The sequence below is a fragment of the Accipiter gentilis genome, unplaced genomic scaffold (genome assembly GCF_929443795.1).
Source record: "Accipiter gentilis unplaced genomic scaffold, bAccGen1.1, whole genome shotgun sequence".
In the NCBI taxonomy this organism is placed as follows: domain Eukaryota; kingdom Metazoa; phylum Chordata; class Aves; order Accipitriformes; family Accipitridae; genus Astur; species Astur gentilis.
Window position 1 is genome coordinate 709,270 of NW_026060824.1, and position 20,056 is coordinate 729,325.

At 51.9% G+C, this 20,056-nt stretch overlaps 2 protein-coding genes across 2 annotated transcripts in view; one reads left to right on the plus strand and one right to left on the minus strand.

Moving 5' to 3' along the window:
• Positions 1–20,056, plus strand: part of LOC126036843 (electroneutral sodium bicarbonate exchanger 1-like) — a 720,476-nt gene that overhangs the window by 587,270 nt on the left and 113,150 nt on the right. The gene's annotated exons all lie outside the window — the stretch shown is intronic.
• On the minus strand, positions 2,451–14,227 carry LOC126036794 (electroneutral sodium bicarbonate exchanger 1-like; the record flags this gene model as incomplete). Its single annotated transcript, XM_049796993.1, has 21 exons — positions 2,451–2,585; positions 2,685–2,858; positions 3,402–3,470; positions 4,284–4,535; positions 5,148–5,309; positions 5,648–5,761; positions 6,486–6,647; positions 7,564–7,669; positions 7,774–8,019; positions 8,557–8,690; positions 8,827–9,001; positions 9,335–9,426; positions 9,599–9,745; positions 10,251–10,338; positions 10,717–10,928; positions 10,996–11,084; positions 11,193–11,378; positions 12,309–12,469; positions 12,686–12,821; positions 13,288–13,434; positions 14,140–14,227. Coding segments are annotated over 21 exons (3,075 nt in total), but the record flags the coding sequence as incomplete, so codon positions are not given.

Sequence of the window (20,056 nt, forward strand, 5' to 3'; positions counted from 1 at the left end):
AATGTTAGAGAGACAGCCTTGATGCTGTGCCAGCACCGCTCAGCCATGGCCAAAACACTGCTGTGTTATCAACAGCTTTCTAGCTACCAGTACAGAGCACAGCACTACGAGGGCTGCTGTGGGGTAAAGGAACTCCAACTCAGCCAGATCCAATACAGAAGGAAAGTGGAGGAACAACAGAGGGAGCAGCCCAGGGACACAGAGCCCCAGGTCTCATCTGGCCACTCCTGTGACCATACAGTGTATTCAAAATCAAATACCTGAAGTGCTCCCTTAGATGCAGTTTACAGCCAAGGGACAAGAAGGTGGCAGTTCTGCATTTTGCAGCTCCCAGGCTGATGGCAGAGCCAAAGCAAAAAAAAACAAACCCAAAACCAAACCAACCAAGAGAGGTAAAACTGGAGCACAGGGAGCAAATGTTTTCTTTCACCTTAGGCCAACTGCTCGGACGCTCTCTATGCTGCCCTGCTGCAGAGGGCATCCCTCTCGTACCAGTAAGAGACATAAGAGTGAATTAAAGCCAGGACCCCAAACCAGACCAAAAACCCGGTCATGATCAAGAAGAAAGTGGAGAATGCATCAACTATAACAGAAAATTATTTTGGACATTCCCAGTTTACATTTGGAAAAAAGAGGGGAAAAAAAAAGAGGAGGAATTAGGTATTAAAAGAAGAGCACTGAATGATAAAGCAGTAGCAGTCCCTCTACCACTACAAACCCACACCCCCACACGCACGTACGCACACAGACTTAACACCACCAAACTCCCCTTGACTGTGACCTTCACCTCAGCTTGCTGGTCTAGAGATACTGAATGCCTGAAGCACACCAAGGATAACTGAAAACATCTGCATGGCTTTAATGGGAATCCTCCAACTGAAACAAAGCGCTTTCTCCCTCTGTCTGCGTTGGCACATCCCCGAGTCACGCTCTCACTCCTCTCCTTCAAAGTCAAGATTCCTAAACGTGAAAAGCGGGAGTGGGGAAAGGCGAAGGGGAGAGAAAAAGAGGGAGAGCATCATCAGTGGAAGACCTGCCACCTGCTGCTGATTCAGCCCTGTTTGGGGGACCACCCCAGCAGAGAGGAGCTGGTTTACATGCCACGGTCCACAATGCCTGTTCCCAGGGACAGGCCGTTTGCTCAGCCTTGCCGGCCAAAGCGTGGGAAAAGCGTAGGCGTGCGCCGTCGCTTGCAGAGTAGCACGGTCACGTTCACGTGCAATCCTTTACCTTTTTCCTCCCTGGATTCAAAGGGTTTCTGTCTTCAAAGTGAGAGCCTTCCATACGGTCATTTGTGACATTTCATCCAGGATAACAATCTCAGAAGGATCAGTCCTGCAATAAATATTTTACACAGCAATCCGTGATTATGGGAACTGATGCCACCAAGAGCATTAGCATCAGCAAGAGGAACAGCGGAGCCCCGAGAATCAAAGCTCCGCATAAGTGTGGGGGATTTTGCTGGATGAGGAGTTTTGGGAGGCAAGCCCGGGAGCTGCAGAGCAACAGCTCTGTGCAAAGGCTCTTGCTGGGGCTTAGCCCCGGTCCAGGTTCCTAAGCCACTGCTGGTACAGATCACGCCTGCAACTCCTCATGTGTTAAGTATGAGGATCTCCAGCTACCGTAAAGGCACTGATGAGGCAAGGTTTGAGGGTCAAACACGAGTGCTGCAGCCACTCTGCTTGCGGTCAGAGCCCTGCAATCACTTCCTGCAGCCCTGCCCCCAAATTTGGTTTTCCCACCAAGCTGCCTGCTGGTTTCTGTGGGATGCCCCACAAAGAGGCAAGTGGAGAAAACTCTGCCAAACACCTTCAAGCTAATCTTGCCGGGGGTCCTGGCGCTTGGTGGAGCTTTACCTGTCACTGCTTTGCTTTGGGATATCCACATCACTGGTCTTCCCCACGTTCAGCTGAACTGAACTTGCAGCAGCAGCAGCTTCCATCACCCTCCTGGACTCCTGATGTAAAAAAGGGACAAATCACGTTCTCTGTCTTTGATCAAAGTGGAGATAAGCTGAATGCCCAGCACAAACTTAGCAGTCTGCCCTCCGCTTCTGCCCCTTGGCAGCTATAGGTATTAGTGCAGCAGGGAAGAAACCGTTCACTCCAAAGATTTCGGGGCAGGGGGACTGTGTGTTCAAAACACGATTATGAGCAAATCTTGCCAGCAGCAGCAGCAACAGCAGCATCATCATCATCATCTAATAATAATCATCATAATGATAATGACCTTTGTGAAAAACGACTCGTTTTAAAAATTACACCTGTATTCAAGCGTTCAGCTCACTGCTACTTGAGGAAACAAAGGTTACAAAAGTTACAGGCTATTGGGATCTATTTCGATTGAGTGCTGATCTTCCCCCAACATTTCCAGACAAGCTGTAAGAGAAACAGGCAATCTCACAGCCACACGGAGATGTCCAGCCCCGAGGACACAGCAAGCCTTACCTCTTCTTCTTCTCCGGCTTCATTTCTGGCATCGTCCAACTTCTTCTTCCTTTCTGGCATAAGGTCATCCAGAAAGCTGAGCTCTCGCTTTGAGAAGCAGAAATCCATCGCTTTCCGGACAAAGACGAGAGCCAAAACCTTCATGAATAAGAGGGAAGATGCGGTGAGCTCAGAGACGATGCCACCTCTCACTCCAACACTGCAAACACCCCGCTGCTGAGCGGTGGCAGCTCTTACCATCATGGGAAAGATGATGGCGGCACGGGACACCTTGATGGTCCAGAGCAGGACGAGGCAGGTCAGCTGGATCGCCGTGAAGAAATGCACCTTTCGCAAGGGCACGTGCCGCAGGTAGATGAAATCCGGCTGGTGTTTCGCCGGCATCCAAAACAGCTTCAAGCGATCAAAGAACTGCGAAATAAAAGGGAAAGGTTGCCACCTTGGGACTGCGGCAAGTTTCTGGCCCTCTCGAGACGTGGAGGCACTTTGCAGCATCTCGCTTGCCGTCAGAAATCCTGGATCCCACCGCATTCCTCCTGGGAGCAGCACCCATTTTCCCTTCGCTCCATCTATAAACCGGCTTGGCCCTGAGAGCTGCCCACCAAACGGCAACTATTCCATGCCATTCCATTATTAGCATTTCTCGGCCCACTGAATCCCCCCGCGAGGATTTCCACCAGTGGTAGAAACTGCCTTCCCTTTGCACCAAATTCCCCCGCTTTTCACGTAACCAAACACTGACCTGCCCTAAACCCTGCAACAGAGAGCGCTGAACTTGCCTGGTCCTCCCAGCCCCATATACCTCCTGTGACTCCACCAATCTCTTTTTTACACAAAAGAGTTTCATTGCTTGCTCTGCGAGAAGTTTTTCCCATGCCACTGCTTTTTTCCCTGCTGCTACAGAGACAAAATACCAGGGAGCCAACATGCTGCACGCTGTAAAAGAGTCCGTACCTGAATTCCTCTGAGTGACGACACACCCATGTAGAGAAAGACGCCATAAAGCACAGGCATTGGTATAAACTGGGGGGGGGGAAGAAAAAAAAAAAGTAAGAATGCAATCGTTTCTTTTTCTGTATTGCATTTTCAGTATTACCACCCTCTTCCACAGGCACTGCCTAAAATTGCTTGAAGCTTTCCAGCTTCCATTCAGGCTTAGAGATGGGTCAGATTTTAACCATTTTTTTGCCATTTTGTGCGCACGAGTGAGCTAAGGCTCTGCTTTAGGCTGAACTTGGGAGTTACCTCTCCTCAGAATAATCCTATTTTCCAGAAAGGTTGGAGGAAAACAGGCGATTTCACCCGTGCTACCCTATGCCGCATTCTCTGGCGGTAGAAGAAACACTTCTGCCTATTCTTGGGGCAACAGGCAAAGGCCACAGGCCTCCTTTTAGCCTAGAGACGAGATTACTTTGTGGGAGGAACGTTCAAGGAAGCCCACGGGGATGACCTCAGTGTGTTTAGCTCCTGGGAACGGCTGCTCCCGGGCATTTGGGGAGCAAATTGCAGCCAGTAAAGGGCTGCCTGTTTGAAAGACAGCAGATGTGCTGGTCTGAATATGCTCAACTGTAACCCATAAACATGGGCGGGCCTGAAAGACACCCAAAAATTCAAGCAGTTGCGTTGCTTGCTCGCCTCGAGCACACCAAACGGGGGCCTGAAGGGCTGCAAAGCCTAACCGAGGCTGGTTCCCACCGTGGGTCAAGCCCCAAGGGTTGGGATCACCTCCTCCTCCTCCGCTCCACAACTAACTACTCAGGCCTGCAGAGAGGGGACTGTTTTGCTGTAACCTCCAACAAGCTCGCGGTTGTTGGGTGGTTTGCATTTTCCTCTCACCTTTAACACAGAAGTGAAGAAGACGGAGCAGCCCATGAGCACAAAGATCAGCAAGCCAGTGACTCTCTGCTCTCGTATCCCCAGAAACTTGGGTTGTTCTCCTGGAGCTGAGCAGTCAGACTCTACTTTGAGGCTATTCACGTGGGTGATGGACAGGACGGTCGCAGCCACAAACCAGGGCAGCCCCATCACAGAGCACACCCCGAGCATCACGGCCACCACAAAAAGGTCCAGGTGGTACCCGCATCCTTTCTGCAGGCAGGAAAACAAGAAACAGAGCATCCCATAGCACAAGAGCAAGGATAACGTCGCAAGTCAGACTCAAACCCTGCTCGAGCACAAGTCAACTTCTTCAGAATTCAAAACAAGAAATGGAAACAAGCAAGCGTGTATGCAGGCTTTGCACAAGCACGTGGCATGAAAATCTGGCAGGAGTTCAGAAACAATGGATATGCAGAGCTTGTGCGATAAATACTTCTCCAAAATACAACAACCCACAACCCAAAACCACCAAACCATTTTTTCTACTCACAAAGAAAACTGTACCACTTGGATGGAAGGTGTGACTCTGAGTTATCCCTGGCAGCGCATCAAAACAATTCATTCCCCACACCTGCTGCTGCTGCCATTTTAAAACAAAAACGCACTTCTCTATTGCTCCAAGATTAATTTGCTCCTCCAAAAGGTTGCTCATCTGAACTGCCCTGTCACTTGCTCCCTGCATCATCGTTAATCCAGGAGAGCATCCTGCCACGCAGCCTGACCTTGTCCCAAACCAATGCCTTCAGAAAGCATCGGGAATAAGAGCTTCTCCCCAGACCTGCAGCCCAGAAGGGGCTGGGGTCATCCCTCACAGGCCCTTACCTTCAGCTTGTGCTCCTTCCTGTTCACAATAACGGCACTGATCTGCTGGTCCATAAATATCAAGATGGTGCAGAGCAGAGCTGGGATGAGCGCAGCCAACACCGTCCACCAAGGGTTGGGTCCTATGGGGTTGATGAACCACCCACGGTCGTCTCTGGTAGGCTGCAACAAAGCCCACGCATCAGCATCGTCTCCCAGCCCAGGCACTCCACTGGCTTTCATTTTCCCCTCCCTCCCTGTGTCAGAGCACCTCCCAGCCCTGGCTTCATGTCCCCCTCTCCCGGGGGCTTCAGCAGTGCCAGTCTCCTCTTTGCAAGCACCTCTAGATACTTCCCCTGTAGGTATCTAGTTTTGGGGCCATCTTCTCGTTTCCAGGAGGAAGCAAGGCACTTGGAGGTGGAAGAGGAGATGGTCACACCACCAGCATCTCCTCCAGACTCAGCCCTGCCCTGCCCCGGCATCACCTTGTGGCACCCCCACGTGCCAAAACATCCCGTTACCTTGAACGCATGGGGGACCTGGAGCTTCGGCGATGGGATCCCAACCACAAAGTCAAGGAGCACCATGATGACGATGGTGAGGAAAACAGCAAAGTCGCTCACTGTGGACCGTACCTGGGGCGAGAAACCAGAGGTGAGAGGGGCATGGCAAACAGGGCCGTAACGCGAGATGCAAGAGTTGCAGACATCCACAACATTAAGGCTGCTTAACCAAATCCCACCACCCCTCTGAGCACATGCAGCCTGATCCCTTGCTTAGATACTGCTGCTGTGTTTGTCCCTGTGAGATCTGGGGTCAGACAATAAAAAAAGCTTAATTAGGCGGACAAGGGTTGGTTTAAGTCAAAACCTAAAAATAATAATAATAATATTAAAAATAAGAAAACACATGTCTGACACTACAGCTACACTCACAGCTACAATGGCAACAAGGCACTGAGGCATCCTTTAGTCCTCAAAAGGAAGCTCCTCATTCGAATCTACTTTCCGCTCGAGCACATAATGCACAGAAGGTAGGGAAAAAATCCCCCAACCCCAACCCCCAAAACTTTGGGAAACCTGACTTCCTACTACCTGAGGAGAAAAAAAAATAAAAATAAAATAAATCAACCCCCCAAAATCTTCAATCTGGGGCAGGTCACGAGGCATGTGGGAAATGCTACGATGATTTTGCACTCATGGAAATGAGTGCGGGACATCCAAGCTCTTGGAGAGCTTGGCCTGCAAGGCCAACGTTTCCCAGCTTGACCAAGGCAGGGCAAATACTGCTTAGTGCTCCAGGAAAGCCATTTTGGGAAATGAGTGTGGAGATGGACACTGGCCACCATCTTCTACTTACTCTGGTTGGAAAGTAGCGGCTGGTTTTAAACTTCTTCAAGAAGCTTGACAGGGCAAAGGTGGCGAAGAAGAGGATGCAGCACCAGAAGAACACGTCAGGGGTGTAGGGGCCGTCGCGTCCACAGGCAGGTCCTTGAAACTCCCCACGCAAATACCGACATTCCTGGAGAAACAGAGCGTCAGGACACAAAGGCAGTGCACGTGCGGCAGGGAAACCTCGCATAGCTAGGGGGTTTTGAGGATCTTGGTCCAAGATCCACGACCCTGTAACTGCTCCTGCCAATAGAGATTTATATTTAATGAGCAGCAGCAGCTGAACAAGTGACACATTGAACTACACAGCGGAGAAATGAGATGTGAGGGGACACCATACCACGCACCCTTGGCACATCCTCTGCCTGCCATTCGAGCAATCGTGGCTAAAGAAGACACCAGAGGGGAAGGAAACACTGGAAACTCTTGGGGATAGAGAGAGAGGGAAGAGGGAAGGAGGGCTAAAGACAACCATGGTAGGAAAGGAGGAGAAGAGACAGATCGTCCCTCCCCAGGGGAGGTCTTGCAGAACCTGGCCAAGAGGGGATGAAGGCCACCATAAGAGCCTGCTGCCCTAGGCCCGGGCTCTGCTTCCGGCAACAACAGCCTGAGAGGCTGCTCAGACAAGCAAATTTATGCACGTACCTACAGACAGCACTGAACGAGAAAGCAAGGCCTGGAGTTACTAGGAACCCATTAAGGAGGCCAGCTACTACCTTTCAAGCATGAACTTAAGTCCTACAACTTCTACAATAATCAAACCACCCACTACTTAACCTTCCTCCCAGTCAGAAATACTGTCCTGCAACAGGCTTGACGGGGACACTTGCTACCCACAACGTTGGGGTAGACTGGACAAGGTGGACTCTCCTCCCCAGGACCAAGCGGCTTAAAACCACACGCTACATTTAGGCAAGGACTTTTCCGAGCAGCACTAGCACAGTTTGAAGCCCATCATTCCCTGAAGGGCTCTGACTTTTGCACCAGGCAAATGCCCCTGGACCCCATGGACGCGGCACGAGGAAGCAGTGGCTCGGGGCACTTACGGTCACCGTGAGGTTTTCCCAGGCGATGCCAGACACGTTGATCTTGTTGCTCGCCCAGAAACGCAGCGTTTCGTTGCTGGGATGGGTCGGTGCCTCACACTTACAGCTGGGAGGAGAGAAGCCAAGACAGGGGTAAGGGAAAGGTGATGGAGGTGCAGCCCGGAGCTCCTGCCAAGGGGCAGCAGCTTTCTCAGGGGGAAAAAAACCCACTAGTAGCTGGTGAGGAAGTCCAGCTTGCTGTGCATGTGCACAGGGTAGGTGTCTCGCAGGTGACTCAGCTTCTCCAGAGCCTCGTAGATGAAGATGATGCAGATGAGGGAGGCAAAGGCTTCTTCCGTGAAGCGGGTGACGTAGCACACCAAACAGCTGGCGTCGGTGGCCACCAGCACTATGCACAAGAAGGCGGTCCACAGCCCAATGCACGCCCGCAGAGACAGATAGGAGAGCGTGTATTCCCTGGGAAAGCAGAATGAAACAAAGGCTGGAAAGGCCAGCAAGAGGCCCTGAGCCATGCCTGCCTTTGGGGAAAACGGGGAGCAATTTTGGAGCGTGTCAAGGCTGCGGATGGGAAATGCAGTTTCCATGTACTACTACAGAGAGCCTCGGGGCTGTGGTGCAGGGTGTAGACCCACAGCAGGAGAGGCCAATTATTTAGTTACCACTGTTTAACACGGATCTCGTGTTAACACCTTGGAGGCTGCTTGAGGTCAGGTCCCTCTTGGGCCAGGTGGTGTTCTCCCACATCACCCTGACGCCCTAACACTGAAACCAGCTGGGTTTGCACCCAGTCACCTGCTGCCAGCAAGCTGGGGCTTAATAATAAACCTTATGGCAATAAGGGTGGTTTATCTCCCATCAAAGCCATCGCAACAAAAGGACTGTCACTAAAATCTAGCAACTACCCCTAAGAAAAAGAAAAGAAAAGCATCTTTTCTCCATCACTGCCCCCTTCTGAAGGCTCTCGCAGCACCCAGCTGCGGCAGCCTGCCTTACTTGCAGAATTTGTAGAGGATCTTCTCAAACACCAGGACGGGTCCGGTGCTGCCGAGGATGGTGAGAGGTTGGCCGGCAAAGAGGCAATACACCACGCCGGCCATGGACGCGCCCAGCAGCGACTCCATGGCACTCTGTCCGGGGAAGAGAGGCGGCCGTGAGTAAATAAATCGTTAGGGAGAAACAAAAACCAAAGCCGGTTCACTGCAGCAGGGACTTTGGCCTGAGTTTTACCCTCCCCCATCCCCCCCAACAGAGAGAGGTGCTCACTATGTGGCCATTGGTCGCCTCCCCCAGCAGTCCCCCAAAGGTGATGACAGGGGACATGCAGGCACAGTAGAGGAAGAGGAAGGACGCCAGGCACTGCAGGCTCAGACCATCCCGGAAGTCGCTCCAGAACCACGGGGCTTTCCGCTTCACGTCCAGGGTCAAACCTCCAAAGAGCCTGCAGGAAGGAAAAAGAAGAGAGTCTGTTCTCTTGGAGGAACACGTCGACTTTGCTTTGCTGCAGAAGGGCAATCACAAGCATAGAGTAACTTTCGTGGCTAAAAAGAAGCACTCTCCTTCAGCCCAAATCAAGAAAACCTGCGTGCAACGGTGATGGTTGGGGCTGAGCCCAGCTGCCCAGATCTCCCCCCTGCCCAGCCCAGGGGACCAAGCTGGCAATGTGGAGCCCCTTCACTGAACCAGCTAACCCCAAAGACCTGCTAGAAGGGAAGGTGCATGCTCAGATTTGAGAGGCAAACAGAAAAAAACCCCAAACTATTACAGCTCCCACCTTCCCGTCCGCTGCAGTTCAGGCCCACTGTGTTTCTCCAGCGTGCTGTGAGAAGCACTGTCATCAAGAGCTCCTGGCATCTTCCTTTTTTCCTGTTAAAATGGAAGTGAGATAAAGCTATGGACTTGTAACCACTGGCTTGTTTTGCTTCTGGTCTGGCTCTGTGACTGTGTCAGAGTGGGACCTTGTGAATTTGGGCCCCTGAACAGCATCCCCAGCCATCCTGCCCATCCCCCTCATGCCTCCCGCCGATGTGGCACCCACCTGCGAAGGGACGTTTTTCGGGGGCTCGATTCGGATTGATGGATCCCACTCTCCTGGCGGCAAGACCGTGACCTGATCCAGAAACTCGTCGATGCCAGCCACGAGGTCAGCCCCGTTCTTGGCTTTATAGGCAACGTCACGGAAAACCTGCCAATAGAAGACAACCTGGTGAGAGGACAACCCAGCTCGGATGTCCTAACCAGTGCAATAAGCTCTTGGCTAAACGCAAGGCTTTTTCACCAAAATTCCCTGCTGGAAAGGGCAGGAAATATTCCCCCAAAAGGAAAAATCTGCGCATCACGGCACTTGTAATCATCTCCCCCACGAGGCCCCCGTCCCCCATGGCACACCATACCCTTCTGCTTAAAGAGCAAGAGAAGTTTTACTGGCCCTGGCAATGCCACCACTGGGGACAGCGTGCTGGGGACCCCGGCGAGAAGGATGAGGTGCAGGATGCACCCCGGGCGGGATTTCAGCCTCCAGGATGTGGGGTGATGCAAATCTGCGTGTTTGCTTTGGGGTGAGAAAGAGGGCTGGGCTATTTGGAGAGCTGCGGGCAGCTGGGACAGCAAATCCTCTTCCTCACTACTTCAGAGACAGGGAGAGCTGAAGAAAGGCAAAAATGACCCGGAGCTATCTCATCTTGTCGCACCTCATCCGTCATGATAGTGGCCATGGACCTGCCGATCTCATGGTACTGATGGGCTTTTCCTTCTGGTCCAAGCAAAACAAACAGGAACCTGGGCAAGAAAAAGAAAATGAGAGAGAGAAGAAGGTGTCTTTGCTCCAAGAGCACCCAAGGAAAGCCCTGGCAGCTCCCAGCCCAGAGCGTGGCTCAAGACGGGACACGTAGGCTCAGCGATGCCGCGATGAATTTGAAATTCTTCAAAACAGACGGCAAATGTAATTTGGGGGCCAACTTTCATTACAATTGGCCGATGGGTTTAAAAGCTACAGCAGGGAATGGAGAAATGAAGGCGAGGAGACGTGGGTGGGGGAAACGTGCTTGCTCCCCCTCCCACTAGCCTTGTTCCCTTGGGACACCAAACTGATGCCTGCAACTTGATGTTTGGTTGGGTATCTTTTTTACGGAAGAATTTTGCGCTTCTCATTCGCACCTTGTTGGGATGGGAACTTCCGTCATGCCTGAGAGGAGGACAGCCGGGCTCAGGCGGACAAATGCCACGATGGGCTGGTGAAGGAAATCCAGCTCTCCTACGAGCACGTTGGATGCTTCAGCCCCGGTGGGAATTTTCTTCATGAAGTGCAGCTCCGCCTGGGCACGACAAGCGATTTTCAGGCAATTACCCCAAAAGCAAAGCCCACAGCGCTCTGCAGCACACTCTGCAAGAGCAAATCTGGCCCTAAAGGCGTTAAGAAAGCTACGAGTGTCTCACCTTGCTTAAATCCATAGCTCTGCTCTCACGGGTCACCCCATCTTTAGCTTCCGCAGCGGTGGGAGAAGGACAAGGGGTGATTGTTTGGGCTGGTAGGAAAAAGAAAGACACTCAGAAAGATGGACAAGGAGCAACTGGGACGCTTCTCCTTTGCCTGGGCAAGTCTAATGGGGCCACAGCCCTGCAGAAACCCTCACCTGGCTTGTAGAGGAGGTGCAGGTCCGACTGCCTCTTGCTCACATCAGCAAACGAGCAGACAGCGGGGAGAAGGTTGGTTGTCTTCTCGTTCTGATGGTGGTGCTTCCTCAGAAGGACTTCTCGAACTTGCGCCCGCACGTGCTCGTCAAACTCCGTGGACTGTTCTTGCTGGGCCAGGATCATATCTGAGGATGGCAAAGGGAAACAAAGCCATCAGAGCAGAAACCCCAACAAGTCCCGACCCCCAAAGCCCCCAGGGAAGGCTGTGCCACACAGGCTGCACCCTAATGCCCGCTCAGCCTTGCATAGCAAGGCCTTTTAATAATGTTCAGCCTTTGCAGTGAAAACGAGAATTTTCTTTTGCTAAGAAACATCATCCAAGTGCTTATTCATCATTCCGCTAAGATAAATATTTCCCATTCTAAATAATGCAATTTTCTTGCCCGACCTGGCCTTTCTGACTCTACACGTTTACCCAAATTATAAGCAATCTATAGCACAGACGTTCCCAGTTTCCCGTGCTGATCGAGTGCAATTTGCTGAGCCCAGGGAGAAACATGCTAAGAACGGCTCCGACTTCTCCAGCCCTTGAAAGGGCTGAATGGAGACCTGCTGCCAGTCAAAGATAACTTCTCCAAAGTGGCTTTTGCAATTAACTTCAAGTATCTTCCCCACAGAAATACACTGCTTGGTCATCGCCAGAGAAACTCTGCCTTAAAACTCTTAAATGCTGGATGTTAAGGCAAAAGTAAAACAAAGAATGCGAGGAAACAGCTTGTAAGAAATAGTTCCTTTAAGGTGGTTCAGCTCTTACGCAGACTCCGTATTTCTAAGAGCAGCCTGCTAAGCCCTGACACACACTCCTTTTTGGCTGCAGAATATTCTCTAGTGGCTTCTCCAACTCCACAAACTGCTTTCAAAAGGACCCCATATTGGAATAAAAAAACAGTGCGACTGTTGCACGCCCAGTCTACATCCAAAAACAGCTCATGAGAAAAACACAGTGGCACTTCTGGAAAAGGACGTGCCATTGGGGCAGGGTTTGATTTGGGAGTGAAGAGCACCGTGGTGAGCTGAGCTCGGCCATTCCCGGAGAGATGCAGTGCCCACGGTACCTGCAATCTCTTCGATGCTGTTGGCACAAACGTCCAGCAGCACCGACCCATTGCTGATGCAGCTCCTCAGCTCGGAGAGGCTGTGCAAGGACAGCGTGCCAACGTAGGGCTTGCTCCAGCGCTCGCCGCCGTCTTCCACGTCCTCCTCAAACTTCAGCCACCTGCGGACATCGGGTGCGATCAGCCCCATTGCACGAAAACAGCCCCAGCTCTGCAGCCCCTTTGACAGAGCCACGGGGTGGCAAGAGGAGAAGGCTCCTCGTGCCGCCACCTGCAGCTGCAAAAGCTTCGCGTCCTGGAGAGGAGAAAGCAGAGCCCACGGGCGCTGCCAGTGCGGGGACTCCTCTCCCACCGCAGCCAAAGCAGCAGGGATTTACCTTGCCGTTTCCTTCCACTCGGCATCTCGGCCCTCTTTTACACAGATCTCATCCAGCTCGGAGAACAAGTGGTGAGGGATGTGCTGCTCGTCCTCCTTGGTCCTGAGAATGAACTGCACCCGCTGGGACGGGGAGCCTGGGGGCAGAAGGCAAAGACCCATCCCGTTACTGCGCCTGAACACAGCTTGTCACCCTCACGTGCAAAGTGGCCATCAGCACCAGTGCAGCCATAAACACTGGGCTGGCCCCTCTCCTCTGCGTCTCTCTGGGCTTGCACAGAGCCGTGAAGAAGGAGAAGCATCTGGTCCACCTCTGCATAAGGATGGGCTGCTTTCCTTCCCCACATTGCCATTTTTAAAGCCAGGATCCCCCAAAGGAAGACGAGCCTAAACCCATTATGCATTTAACTGCACTTAAAAAAACAAAAAAAAACAAAAAAAAAAGAAAAAAAAAAAAAAAGAAAGTAAAACTTGGGAAAAAGAGGGTGTTGCTCAATAAGGCCACTTTCCCTCGGAAGAACAGCAACTCACTCAAACTAGCCACGGGGACGTGCTTGCAGAAGGCCCCAGTGCCCACGTTGCCCCCAGTTTAGCGAATGCCGCGGTGGGACTTACAGTGGTAGCCCTGCTCTGTCGGGGCAGACTCCTTCTCCCGTTCCCCTTCCCGATGCTTCTGGCTGTGGCGTCGGTGATGCCGGTGGCTCTGCCTAACCAGTGGCATCTGCGCGCCCACGTACAGGGTCCGGTGGCCTGCGAAAAAGCAGCGTTTTTTGCAGCGCTCTCGGCATTGCGGCAATAGTTGAGGTGGCCGGTGCCTTGCTAAGCCACGGTTCAATCCCAGGAGCAACGCCAGCTTCCCTTAATGTTATTTTCACTGGACGTCCTTTTTTCCAAGCCTATTTTACTCGAGCTTTGCAACAACACAGCAACAACAAGTGTTGGCTCCGGGTCATCTAAAAGTGCCCTGAAAGTATCGGACCTCTTCTCAAATTCCAGCTTCGGCTGGACAACACTCAGACTTGCTCATTAAGCAGCAACACGAGCTAATTATTTTCAAAAGCTCTGTATGGCACGAGGCGACAAGAGACGATCAAATCAGTCCCATTGCAATGAACTCCAGAACAAAAAAAGAAAATCACAGCCCCGTGTCTGCAGCCCTGAAATGATTCTCCTGACCTCTCCAAGCCAGGAGCAACCTCTGCGAGAAAAAAAGCCGTGAATTATCAAGCCCCGTGGCTACAACTCACACCGTGGCCTCCCGGGAGGCTTTTTCCCTCCGTTTAAAAAGCCATAATAGTAAAAAATGTGACAATAACTGTGTTGCTTTATTGAGAAGCGCGGCACGTTTCGCTGCACATGATTTGACACCCAACAAGGCACACTGGAGAGACTTTGTGCAATGGGAAAACGCGCTGGGCTAGTGGCTCCTCCACCAGGATCTCAGCAGAGACTCACCTTCCAACTCCTCCTTCTCATAGCAAATACTGACAGCGTTGCTCCTTCTTCCCCGGTCAATCACTGCCTCCTCGTCATGTCTCTGTTTAGCAATGACAAGAAGGGAAAAGTTGGGGCTGGGGGTGGAGAGCTCCCTTACGTCCTCCCAGACATCACCCACCCCTGCATCCACGCGAGTCCACGAGCCATCACGCCTCTGCGTGCCTCCTCCTCCTTCAGGCACAGCCCTAAAACCACGGACTTGTAGGAGGTTTTTCTTCCCATACGCAAATAAAACAGCCCATAACATCACCTGTACTGTATAACACGAGAGTCTGGACGTATTTAATACAGCAGGAGAGGGATGAGTGTTTCAGACAAAAAAAACCCCCACCTCCCGCTTTGTTCTTGAGGTTCCTGTCTAAAAAAGTGATTTCCAAAATGGAAAAAAAAAACCCAACCCACAAAACTGCACTTTTGAGCCCCGGCCGCGCTACCTGTAACTCTTCCAGAAGTGTCATTTTGTAACGCCCGTTTGGGTTCATCCTCACGTCAGTCACTGGGTTTTGGGGACAACTGAACCTCCAGGTCAGTCAGGGGCCCGATTCCCCAGGGACTGATGGAGTAGCCCTCACGGGAGGAGCTAAGTGGCACCCAGTGTGCACCAACTCCAGAGACACAATAGGGACCATTATGAAATCACAAGCTATGATGCGGATCCAGGCAGCTATTTAAAGCCACGCACCCCTAGACCCTTCCCGCTTGGAAAACTTAGTGCCTGGGCAGAAGCCAGCTCTGCTTTGAGCAAAAACTCTCCAGAATAGAGAACATTCCTGCATGAGAGGTGTCAGGCTCAAAAGTGTGCAGAAAGAAAACCCTTCACAGGCTCGTTCACCCTCCTGAGAGGCAAAGCCCATTAGCAGCATCATGTTTTCTCTCTTTTTCTTTCTAACAGTAGAGCTGAAGCTCTAGCATCCTGAGGATAACAAGAGGTACAAATACGGTAAGGAAAAAGAATATCTTATTGGATCAATGGGTAGATTCAGAAAAAAACCCTGCTACACAGTAGTTTATCCTGACTGCTAGCTAGAACCGAGAAGACTGTTTTTTCCACTTGGGTCAACAGTTCCGGTGAAACATACTACCTGTCTAGGACGGCTGCATCTGAGGAACAAGAATTAGTTATTTGCAATACAAGGAATGAGTCATTTTGTGTCATGATATTCATCAGACTGCACAGAGAAACAAGAGACAAATGCATTTGAATACCCATGTGTTGTGTTACGTTTTAACCACTTAACATTCCCCAAGAGCTCAAGAAGACAGAGCAGAAAGACAGGAGACAGGTGAAAGCCTAGAGCGCCAGCTAGACGGAATGAAAGACCCTCTTCCTTCTCTGAAGCTTCAGCAAGGCTTCCTTCACCTGCTTGTTCCTCCGACTGTCAATGACGGGGTTCAAACTGGGGCTGACGAGACTGTAGAAAAGGGAAAGAACTTTCTCCCTCCCAGAGGAGTTACCGCTCCCGGGCCCCGCGTACACGAAGATGGCGTTTCCATAAAAGACACCCACCACGGTCGGGTGGGAGCCACACGTGGAGGTGGTTTCGTGCCATCCTGGCACAGAGCGGATGCGCAGATCGGTGGCCAGGCTGTCCAGGGAGCAAATCAGGATTAAGGCTAAAGGGAAGAGGAAGAAGCACACACAAACACCAAAGATCAGGACTTTATTGGCAGGAGCGGCAGGGCAGGCCAGCTTTGAGACAGCAAGAATTTCACAGGAGAAGTGGACAACCTCGCAGGGGCCACAGAAAGGCAGGTGTAAAGCCAGAGAGGCTTGCAGTGTACCAAATACGAACGCCAAAGCCCACAGAAATGTGGCAAGGGTGAGGCGCAGCCTCCAGATCACGATGAGGGCATAGCGCGGGGGACGGCAGATTGCCACGTAGCGAACATGAGACATGACGGCCAGCAGCACGCACGCTGTAAGTGCAAAGATTAAATAAAGATGGCTCTGTGCCCCACACCCAGCAAAGGAGGGGGTTCTGCCTTGTCCAAGGAGGCTCCTTAGCATATGGGGGACATTGCTGGAGGCGTAGCAGATGTCCGCGATGGAGAGGTGGCAGAGGAAGAAGTACATGGGGCTGTGGAGGCAGTAGTCCGGGCAGATAAGCAGAAAGACAAGTGCGTTTCCCATCAGAGTGGCAGAGCAGAGGGCAGAGAAAAGGCCAAAGAGGCAGCGCTGCAGGGCTGGGGTGCTGCAGAACCCCAGGAGGACGAATTCTGTGACCGTCGTTTCATTCTGCACGCTGTGCTGGAGGTGAGGCAGCACAAACTGCGACCACGGAGATCTGGAAGCGAAGGAGCAAGGAAAAGGAAAGAAAAAGGAGAGTTTTCCTAAGAATGTCAGGTCCTTTACTCTTTACGCTGCAGCTCCCTTCTCCCCGTTTTTCCCTCTGACTCCAGTGAAAGGTGCGTACTACCCTCCCCACGCTGAGCGACGTACATCTGAATTGCAAGCTCCAATCTCTCGGCAAACTTTGAGCAGTTTGACCAATCTCGCACAACTTTGCTGCCTAGCTTGCCCTTGAAGTCTTTCTTTTCCTGGGTTGGTTTTGGGGTTTTTTTTGCAGGGGGTGGGGAGGGGCAGGGTATGGTTTGGCTGTTGGAGGAGATAAAATGATGAAGATTGCAGGTGTCGATTAAGGTGAAGTCAGAACAACTTCAAAGCAGCTATTTTAAATTAAGTCCATATTAAAAGGAATGCACAGTTCACAGAATAATTCCAGTTTTACCATTAAACCAACCAGCATTTCCAAGCCACTGCTGTGTCCTCTTTACCTTCGTGAAATGCATTCCTACTGAATCCTGCAGTTGCTTGATCCAACTCCCCTATCCCAGCTACTGCAGGTCCGGGAAGGTCAGGCAGAACGTCACCTTGGTTCCTGCTGTGCAGCTGCTTGCCCTTACCAGTTTCGCAGGGTGCTGGTCAAGGTCCCTGGGCATCCCCTGGCACTTGTCTCCACGCGGCTCTCTGGTCTCCAAGATCTTCCGCCACTTCCAGGATATTTCCTCCAGCCAGGATCTTCACCTTTTCCTTCCTGGGTCCCTTGCTTCTCTTCAAGATCCCTTCTTCTTTCTGGGAACCCTTCTTTTTGACACCACCTCTTCTTTCTGGAACCCCACGCCCCCAGTTTTCCTAATCTGTCTATGTGAGCAGTACAATGCCTGATCAGCCTCCAAATTAAGGCTTCTCTCTCCTAGCTCTTTACTAACTGTAGGATTCGGGACACGCCACTTTTGATTATTCCAGGTGTTACCCAAATTTACAACCAGCCCACGCTGGCTGCGTGTAGCAAGAAGCAGGCTTCTGCTTGACAGCTCAGAACTCAGTTTCAGACATTCACACGCACAGACCTTGCCGCACACGTGCACCCAGTCACGTGTTGCCTGGTAACCTTCACAGTTTGAGCCGGTTTTTTGTCTACGGCCGGGCTTCAGAGGCAGGGCATGGCCACAGAAGCGCATTCCCCCCGTCAGTCTGTGAAGTGAGCAAGGGAGAGTCAATACTTGTCTGGTGAGCCTCATACCCAGGCAATGTGGTCGAGCCCTCTCCTGTGACAGCCCTGGCAAAAGCCACAGCAGGGTGCTCCCTTGCCTCTGCCTAGGTCACTGGGCTTCCCCTGCCTGCCATTGCTCCTTTGTCCTCCTCTGCGTTTGTGGAGATGAACCTTTAACCACACAACCTAACACCTACAACACCGGGAAAAAGAGAGGCTGCAGAGGGTCCAACGGGGAAGGTCGCCGATGTAGAATGCTCTTTGTGAGAGGCAGCACACCCAGCTCACCTCCTTGCTCCTGAGCTGCTCTATCGGAAGCACTGCGTGCAGGACGCTCTGTTCAACAGGCTGTGTCTGTATCTGACTGCCTTGTCCTTGCTACAGCACCATGTGCTGGGGGAACGCCACGGAGAGCAAGGAGGACGCTCTTTCCCCAGGAGCAACGGAGGGTGCTCAGCTGAGTGCTGCTGCAGGGGCCAAAGTGGGGCAGGCAGGCAGGGAGGGGAACGTAGGAACGAGGGAGCTGGCAGTAACCGGCCAGTCTGGGAGATGCCCGAGAAGCTCGAGAACCCTGTAAGCACAGGACGAGCTTAGAGGAGGTTCAACGTGAGGCCCTGTGGTTAACCATCCCCTCCAGATCTGGACCTTCTCCGGTTCCCGAGTTACCGTGCAGTTTCACAGCCTGGTGCAGAGATCCTGACTGGGAGATCACTGTACCTCCAGGAGTTAGGGATCCACCTAACAGTTACCCTGAGCGGGTGCAGGTCTGTGCTGCGCTGTACGTGCAGCGTGGCCTTCAGGCTGCGTCCCTACACATGTCCCTTGGCCGCAGGATAAACGGAGCTGGTTGACTGTAACAGAGGAGCCTCCAGGCAGCTCCTGCTTGGTACCAGCGATTACGCCACCTGCGCAGCCCTGCCGTTACCTAAAGTGCAGCGAGAAGTCCGCGTGTGAACATCCTTTACGCACAGAGGTGTTTTCTTCTAAGAAAAGTTGCATAATACCGTGAATGACCAAAAGGAGGAACTTCTCCGCTTCTCCACCGTAAAGCGTGCCAAGGGAAAATCCATCTGGGGTCTGCCCAATGCTGCATGAACGCAGGGTCCCCAGCATCTGAAGGGACCTAAGATTTACTTGCTACCTAGATGCCTCTTCTTCCTGGCTACGTCGCCTCCCAAGATCTTGCCCACCCCCAGCCTACTGGAGACGGGGGAATGTTAGAGAGACAGCCTTGATGCTGTGCCAGCACCGCTCAGCCATGGCCAAAACACTGCTGTGTTATCAACAGCTTTCTAGCTACCAGTACAGAGCACAGCACTACGAGGGCTGCTGTGGGGTAAAGGAACTCCAACTCAGCCAGATCCAATACAGAAGGAAAGTGGAGGAACAACAGAGGGAGCAGCCCAGGGACACAGAGCCCCAGGTCTCATCTGGCCACTCCTGTGACCATACAGTGTATTCAAAATCAAATACCTGAAGTGCTCCCTTAGATGCAGTTTACAGCCAAGGGACAAGAAGGTGGCAGTTCTGCATTTTGCAGCTCCCAGGCTGATGGCAGAGCCAAAGCAAAAAAAAACAAACCCAAAACCAAACCAACCAAGAGAGGTAAAACTGGAGCACAGGGAGCAAATGTTTTCTTTCACCTTAGGCCAACTGCTCGGATGCTCTCTATGCTGCCCTGCTGCAGAGGGCATCCCTCTCGTACCAGTAAGAGACATAAGAGTGAATTAAAGCCAGGACCCCAAACCAGACCAAAAACCCGGTCATGATCAAGAAGAAAGTGGAGAATGCATCAACTATAACAGAAAATTATTTTGGACATTCCCAGTTTACATTTGGAAAAAAGAGGGGAAAAAAAAAGAGGAGGAATTAGGTATTAAAAGAAGAGCACTGAATGATAAAGCAGTAGCAGTCCCTCTACCACTACAAACCCACACCCCCACACGCACGTACGCACACAGACTTAACACCACCAAACTCCCCTTGACTGTGACCTTCACCTCAGCTTGCTGGTCTAGAGATACTGAATGCCTGAAGCACACCAAGGATAACTGAAAACATCTGCATGGCTTTAATGGGAATCCTCCAACTGAAACAAAGCGCTTTCTCCCTCTGTCTGCGTTGGCACATCCCCGAGTCACGCTCTCACTCCTCTCCTTCAAAGTCAAGATTCCTAAACGTGAAAAGCGGGAGTGGGGAAAGGCGAAGGGGAGAGAAAAAGAGGGAGAGCATCATCAGTGGAAGACCTGCCACCTGCTGCTGATTCAGCCCTGTTTGGGGGACCACCCCAGCAGAGAGGAGCTGGTTTACATGCCACGGTCCACAATGCCTGTTCCCAGGGACAGGCCGTTTGCTCAGCCTTGCCGGCCAAAGCGTGGGAA